Below are 7,239 nucleotides of genomic sequence, written 5' to 3'. Positions count from 1 at the left end.
TACAACCTAACACCGTAAAACTCAAAATGAAAGCACATTTTTTACTATTTACAAACTCCTACTTCTACCTCTCTGCTCACAAAGATAAAAATAGATTCTACTTTTGCACATCCAGCTATTAGTGTAATTATCCAGTTTTCTTCAGTTATTACTATTTTCTGCGGCTATTACCATAAACCATTTAACAGAGACTGAAGCTGTACACGTGGCCCAAGAACTCCAATCAGCAGGAGTTACTCTAGGAACTGTGAAATATCCATAAACAGTTCTCCAGATTTGACTTTTATTAATAAAGCATATCAGGGGCAGTTTGTAGTAATTTTAGAAAACTGTAAAACTACAACCACCATCTCTACACTACTCTGTTCAGGATCCTAGTGCAAACAGAGCCTAACACATGAGAGAATGCTGCTTTTCTCAGGACAAAATTTTCCTTATAGTGGGATTACAATTGAACAAAAAAAGTATTTGCACTTTATACAGATCACTGTCAGTTCAGAGTAACAGGGAGAAGCTTTGTACACCTGTCAAAGGAGAGATCCCACTGAAAGAGAAAACTGTCTCAGATTTACCCCTTGGATAATTTGATAGTTTAAAAGATGGGCTTAAAACCAAAGCTTGGTACCCTTACCATTCCTCATCCTCCATGCACCAGAAGGAAAATGACTTATTTACAAAGTACTTCTCACTACTGGTGGCCATGGGAGTGTTTAGGTAGGTTTAAGCTGAGTTATACATTTAGGTGGTGCAAATATTATAAAGTACAGAGTCCTGCCCACATTAAGATAAACTTCCGGTACCTACTGACACTTAATAACAGAGGTCCGTTTCCACAGGATTACTCTAGCTTTTAGCTCCAAGATAAACGAGTTTTGGGGAAATACTCCAGAGAGAAATTGGTTTTGGATTCAGTAGGAGGTCTATATTCTGGTTGTGAAAAGAGTGGTATTTTTGTTATACTCGTCTCTTCTCAAGCTAGATCTACCAGAGAGCCTATGACTTCACTTCAGGTATTAAAGACTGACTTCCTAGAAATTATTATTAGCAAAGTTAAAACTCTAACTTTCTAGCCTGCTTCTACACTCCATGTCCTGCCAAAGAGGGCCAAGAATCCATGACCAGAGAATGCTGTGATGCAGTGCTGGTGCCACACCAAAGACAGGAGATCACTGTTTCTGCTTTTTCATACTCTTTATTGCCAACAGTTTAAAATGGTCAACATAAAAAAAAAACTGATAATAAATACTGCTCTTTGGGCTGTAATAAATAAAAAGTTTATTAACAAGGAATGCACTTTTCCAGCCACAAGTGTCTTCAAAAAAAAAAATTATATATGGCCATAGTTCACAGTTAAGCAGCCAAAAGCTGCTCCAATTACAGCCTTTAAACAACATGGGAGCGTCCTCCCTTCTCCCTCCCCTTCAGGAAGTATATTCACAGTTCCAAGTCCTCTGTCTGAAGTGCTCTCCACAGAGAGAAGTTAAGTCAATGCACCTTTCTGCAAAATTGTCTGAAAAACCTTTTGAAACAGGTACGTCAAGGAAAACTGCATTCGGGGCCACTCTCAGCTTGTCCAAGGTCCAGAACTGTGTGCCTTAGCCTGGTCTGGTTCCACCAGGTCCAGCAGGCCACGGAGGAATTGTTTTCGTACCACCACCTGTCCACCTTCTTCAACGTGCTGTAGATCATTCTACTGGCTTCCCTGTAGATCTCACAGTGGAAAAGAGGAGTCCCATAGGATCCATTCAAAAAGTCTCTTAGTTACACCTCTGTAAGAGCATGTTCAGAGCATATTCCATTCGATTTTTTAATTCTAATGAACAGCCAGACATCAGCAGAGTTGTCAGTCTAAACGTTGTAGATATCCTGTCCTCATTGATGTAGGTGAGAAGGTATTCTTCATTTTGGCTACAGATGATTATTTTTGTATGATCATGGTAGAAATTCACCTTTAAGAAGTAGACATAGATATTAGATCTCTCTAAATATTCAAGATGTGAAGAGTTGTGTCAATGATTCAATTGGCTAGGTAAAAATCATTTTTTTAGGACCTAAACATGTGCTTTCCTCAAGGGCTCATTTACCTGAAAGGTGCCATCATTGAAGAGCATCATTAAGGCCTTATCAGATTTTAGCCACTGAAGGAGGTAGAGGCGAGGTCTTCGAACATCAGTAACACTAGGCAGATCTCCACCCTGGGAGAGATTGGGAGACTTAGTGCCTATAAAAACTTTGCATTGTGTGCACTCAGTTCTTCTAAGCAAATGCCTATCAAACTTAAGCAAGTGCCAGAATGGCCTGGAGATTCCTGGTCCCACCACCCAGAGATTCTGATCCAGTAGATTGAGGGTGGGACATAAGAGGCTGCATGCCTTAAAGTGTTGAGGTTACACAGATGCTGCTGCTCTGTGGACTACACTGCAAACATCACTGCTTGAAAGCCACAGTACTTACATCCATGAGGTTTTCCTCCATGTAATGAGAGAAGTATTTCAGCACCGTCACTTGACTAATGAATTGTTCAGGGGCATCTGTTGCTGGGAAAACAGAGCATTGGCCAAGCTCTGCATAATAGTGAACTGTTCTAAAGAACAGGAACGGTACGGAGAAAAGAACGAAAAACGGAAGCAGTTAGTCACTATTTTCAGATTTCCTTAGGGCCAAACTAAAGAACTGACAGGGCTTCCTTAATTGAACACGCTTACTTTTTATCTGGAAGGAGGCTCATGTGAGCACCGTTGTTGAAGAGGACGCCTACAGTGTGGTCTGAGAGCTGGTACCCAAAGCCATATTTATTAGAGTAGTCGACCCATTTGGTGACCCACTGAAAGGAAGTGCTCAGCTGCTCTTTGGGGATGCAGTCAGCTTCGGGCATGTTTTCTAGACATCCTCGAAGGACTCTTGCCACTGTGTCTGCGACACTTCCCATGGTGCTGTCCTCGAGGCCTGGAAAGTCAGAGAGATTTAGAAAATAATGAACAACAAAACCTCAGGCTATGGTAGGCGCTAAGTCTCCCTTCACTAAATCTAAGGATGGAGGGCTCAACATTGTTCCAATCCTCTAATCGTGCTTCTTCTATGTTAAATCAGGCCTAAAACCGAACTGACTTCAGTTACTTAGTATCGAACACTGGCATTCAGAGCATCATTAGTTAAAATGCAGTTGACAGCAACTCACATTCACTGCTACTGCTGCAGCTGCCAAGAGTTCCTCTGACTATCATCCGAATAGCATCTCCAATCTGCTGCTTGTTTTCCACCGCGGGTGTTCCAGATCTGGCGACTGTAGTGGTAGGTGGCTGCAGTTCCTAGAAGAGAGAAGAGCCAGGCAATAGTCAAGCATCTAAAATTCATTGGGGGTTGAGAATTCTAGTTTAAGATGAGATTGTGGCAATTAGTAGGAAAGCTTATCAAAAAGCAATGGACACAAGCCAGGTAGAAGATATTTTGGTCACTCAATCGCACGCATTGTTAAACTAAGAGATAAAAATCTTCCCTTTTAAAGGGTTGGAAAGAAAACTTGAAGTAAATATGTGATCCAAGCGATAATTAACAAAGAATGAAAATGATATAAAGTGTTTATAACTATTTTACTCTTCTTTAGCATACCTCATCTGTCCTGTGTTTGCTGGGCTGCTGAGTTATCGAAGTCTTTTTCAAATCATGCCTAAGCTTGTAAATTTCTTCATCTTCTTTAGCCACTTTATCTGTAAATCAAGGAAAAGAATTATGAGCATTATTCTATCCAAACAAGGTAGAAACAGAGCTAGCCATATTTCCTCCTTTTGCATTAATAACCAACTTAAGAGCATCCAAGACAAAACCATCAGCTTTTACTTTTATCTTTGCCATCAGCTGCAATTATGCAAGAAGCACACTTTAATGCATAGGAAACAAAAAGCTATCAACCACAATTTGCAGTGTGGATTTTTCATGCTACAAAAAGTCAAATAGTATACAAACATAGAGGCCAAATTATGTTAATATAAAAGCCTCTTTTAACTAACTTATCAACTTTATATATAATATTGGACACAGAAGAACAAAAGAAGTCTTATAACTTACTATGTGTGTCAATATATCTTGCTTTGTCTTTTTTGCCACCAAAAAGAGCAGCAGCTGCTTTCTTAAAGAAATTCTTAGCTGGGCTTGACAAGTGGAAATCTGGAACTGTATGACAACAGCTAGAAGAGAGTCTGTCTGGAGTGAAGCCCTATGAAGTAAAAAACAAGATCTTCAGTAACCTGATGGGAAATTAGAATCAAGAGCATGTAATAAAAAGATGTCCAAAAAAAAAAAAAAAAAAAGCACCAACCTGCAAAAAAAAATCATGTCGAATGATGTCATCCAAACTGGGACGATCTTCTGGATTTTTGGACAACATGCTGGCTATTAAGTGCTTAGCAGGAGCCAGCAATGAAGAGGGCATTGTATACCTTGCTTCTCTTATGCACCTGTAAGTTTCTTTCAGGTTTGTAGTTTCAAATGGGGGTCTTCCTAATAACATTGTATACCTGTATGCAAGGAAACACTTCTTTAGGAATGCTCAAAAAGCAACTCTTTTCGAGTGTTAAAAATCTACATCCAAATTTGCTTTTTGACTATTTTGGTGCATTTACTTACATTACACAGCCTAAGGCCCAAATGTCTGATTCACAGCCGTGTCCTTGTTTGTTGAGGACTTCAGGAGAAAGATAATTTGGGGTACCACATATCGTTCTAGGAAAACAAAATATGAAGATCTCATTAGGAACTATACTACTGTTTAAACTTAGTTCTCCGGATAAAACCTTAAAAGCACCATGTTGAATTTCTATTTGGAAACATTTGACTTTCGATTTCTGGCATGTAAACAACTGACATTTGACCAGGTGACTTGGTAATTTTTTTTTTAATGTGTGTACAATTTTTTCAGCCACCTGACAAAGTGTTTTAAGCCAACTGAGACCAGGTACAGCAGGACATATTTATATATTTCGGGCAAATATAAGACAGATTTGTTTCATAATCAACTTATAGGCATAAGGTACTCTGCCTGGTCCATAGTGGCACTGGATAAGTGTTTCCTTCAATTAACACTGCAGCGGTTTGTAGATTTTAGTATCAACTGGTCTTTGAAACATTAACCGGAAAATAAAAAGGTCATATTTGAGCTCCACAAAACCCTAGCAGGATGTATCCTTCTGACTCTTACCTCCTTCTGTGTTCCAAGGGCTCCAGCCTGGCTGCCAAACCAAAGTCCCCAACTTTTAGTTCCATGGCTTCATTAATAAAAAAGTTTCCTAGATGATTAAAAAAAAAAAAAGATCTGAATTCCCTTGAAAAGCTGTTCTAACCAAGTACACACACATCCACTCAAGAGGCAGACAGCCAGTTGCTTCAAGTGAAAGCCACCATTCATAAGCAAGATTGCACGGGTTAGATTCCAACTAAGAACATTAATATGTAAAAAAAAAAAAAAAGGGAAAGAGGAAGCACACCTCTCTGACACAAAAGTCAGCATTTGGAGTGAAAGGCTTACCTAGTTTGAGATCTCTGTGCAAGATTTCTTGTTCATGAAGGTACTTCAGTCCAGACACAATCTGCCTGAGGTAGTATCGGACTTCCGGCTCTGTCAACACCTTCCTTGCTTTCAAGATATGAGCCATGGACTGGGAAGAGGAGAAGGAAAAAAGAGAATCTGTCAAACAAAGTTACCAAACTCAGGGGTTTCCTTGTGCAGGATGAGTGATGAAAGTTAATGCTGCAGTGTAATAATGACCTCCACAACGAAATTCCCAGATAAAGTTCAGTGTGAATGCCGCGTCAGTTTGCGGGAAGTAAATGCATTCAAATAGGAGTGAACACTTACCCTTCTACTGCAATATTCCAAAAGAATGTAAATGTTTTCTTTGTCCTCAAAGTAGTGGTAAAACTGCACTACATGCTTGTGATGGAGAATTCTGTGAAGCTCTATTTCTTTGTCAATCTAAAACAAAAAAGCAAGATCCGTCTTATTAGCCTCCCTCACCTCTGAAAAGCCAGTCTTACACATGCAGAAGACATTTTCCTAACAGGGAAGGGCCATCTTGCACACAAAGAAAATACTTTACTCAACAGTCATACACACCTTTTCCCTTTGATGTGGTTTGGCTACTCTGCTGTGAGGAATAATTTTTGCAGCGTAGACTTTGTTGTTTGTCAAATCTGTCATCTCGTAACATTTTGCAAAGCCACCCTGAAAGGAAACAAAGCCGAGACGGAATTGAGTATGGCAGGCACATGGACGGCAGATTTTTGTTTTATATATATATATAAGTAAATGAGAAAGAAAAGCAAAAATATGGGAGAGGAAGGGCGGACAGAGGGATGCGGTCTACTTTTTTAAAGCTCTTTCACGAGGAAAAGCATTCCTGAAAACAGTAAGTTAGAACAGTGCCCCTTCTCCCTTTACAGAGAGGAGCTTTCCGGAGGGGGGCTTGGGGCTGGGGAGATGAGAAATAGGGTCTGAAGAGACTTGTCAAGAAAATCCTCTTGGGGGCAGCTCGAGAGAGTTAGGTCTGGTATAGAAAACCCTCGCTTCTGGCCTCAAAATCAATGTCTTTGGGCGGCGGGACGCAGACTGAGCCGCGGCTAAGGATGTGCAGTCGATCCCGGCGCTGCCAGCGCACAAAAGCAAGAGGAGGGCAGGTGAGCAGCCCACGTCGCGCCGGGATCGGACTCCCGAGACGCCGAGAAGCGGTGGGCGCGGGGACTCGGCGTCCGGCCAGGCCCGGGGAATGCCCGGGCAAACCTCCCTCCCGCCTGGCAACAGGGCGCCCACCGCTCATCACCTTTCCCAGCACTTTGCCTCGGCAGTAGCGCTTCCCCGTGGTGGGGTCGACGATAATCCTCGAGATCTCGGCCCCTGAGTGCGAGTGGTGGTGATGGTGGTGCGGGGCGGCCGGCTGCACCTGCACCTGGGGCTGCGGCGGCTGCGGCTCCTCAGGGGGCGGCTGCGGCCGCTTCTTCTTCGAGTCCCCGCCGCAAGCCTTGCCCAGCGCCTGCTCGCACATCTTGGTGCCGGCGGCCGGCTGGTAGGTGATAGTCCGCAAGAGCTCCATGGTCCCCTCGCCACCCTGCACTGCCCGCTGCCACCTCCGAGGCGCGGACACGCGACCGAGCCGGCCTCTACCCTCGAGCCCCCGCTGCAGCCACCGACCACCCACGCCCGACGCCTTCGTTCACTTGTGCGAGTGCAAACGCCCAGAGAAGTCTTAT

The 7,239-nt window shown here is 42.6% G+C and overlaps 1 protein-coding gene across 1 annotated transcript; it reads right to left on the bottom strand.

The window, feature by feature from the left end:
* Positions 1-1,172: 1,172 nt before the first annotated feature.
* Positions 1,173-7,197, bottom strand: PLK2 (polo like kinase 2). Its single transcript, XM_082621273.1, has 14 exons — positions 6,813-7,197; positions 6,110-6,217; positions 5,852-5,968; positions 5,522-5,651; positions 5,195-5,282; positions 4,624-4,719; positions 4,316-4,514; positions 4,066-4,213; positions 3,610-3,707; positions 3,179-3,308; positions 2,706-2,946; positions 2,455-2,584; positions 2,085-2,195; positions 1,173-1,949 (listed from the first exon to the last, which is right to left on the bottom strand). The coding sequence occupies exons 1-14, from the start codon at positions 7,080-7,082 to the stop codon at positions 1,758-1,760; spliced, it is 2,058 nt and encodes a 685-aa protein (XP_082477399.1). The 5' UTR covers positions 7,083-7,197; the 3' UTR covers positions 1,173-1,757.
* Positions 7,198-7,239: the final 42 nt, after the last annotated feature.

The sequence above is a fragment of the Mesoplodon mirus genome (genome assembly GCF_964341445.2).
Source record: "Mesoplodon mirus genome assembly, chromosome: 5".
Lineage (NCBI taxonomy): Eukaryota > Metazoa > Chordata > Mammalia > Artiodactyla > Ziphiidae > Mesoplodon > Mesoplodon mirus.
Note: the sequence above shows the minus strand (reverse complement) of the source record. Positions and strands in the feature narration are given on the sequence as shown.

Coding starts and splice junctions, on each gene's coding strand:
- PLK2 (XM_082621273.1), bottom strand. CDS start 7,082: ATGGAGCTCTTGCGGACTATCACCTACCAGCCGGCCGCCGGCACCAAG. Junction 5,652..5,851: donor TGGAATATTGCAGTAGAAGG/GTAAGTGTTCAC, acceptor TCCTCTTCCCAG/TCCATGGCTCATATCTTGAA. Junction 2,196..2,454: donor TGGAGGAAAACCTCATGGAT/GTAAGTACTGTG, acceptor AATCTCTCCCAG/GGTGGAGATCTGCCTAGTGT.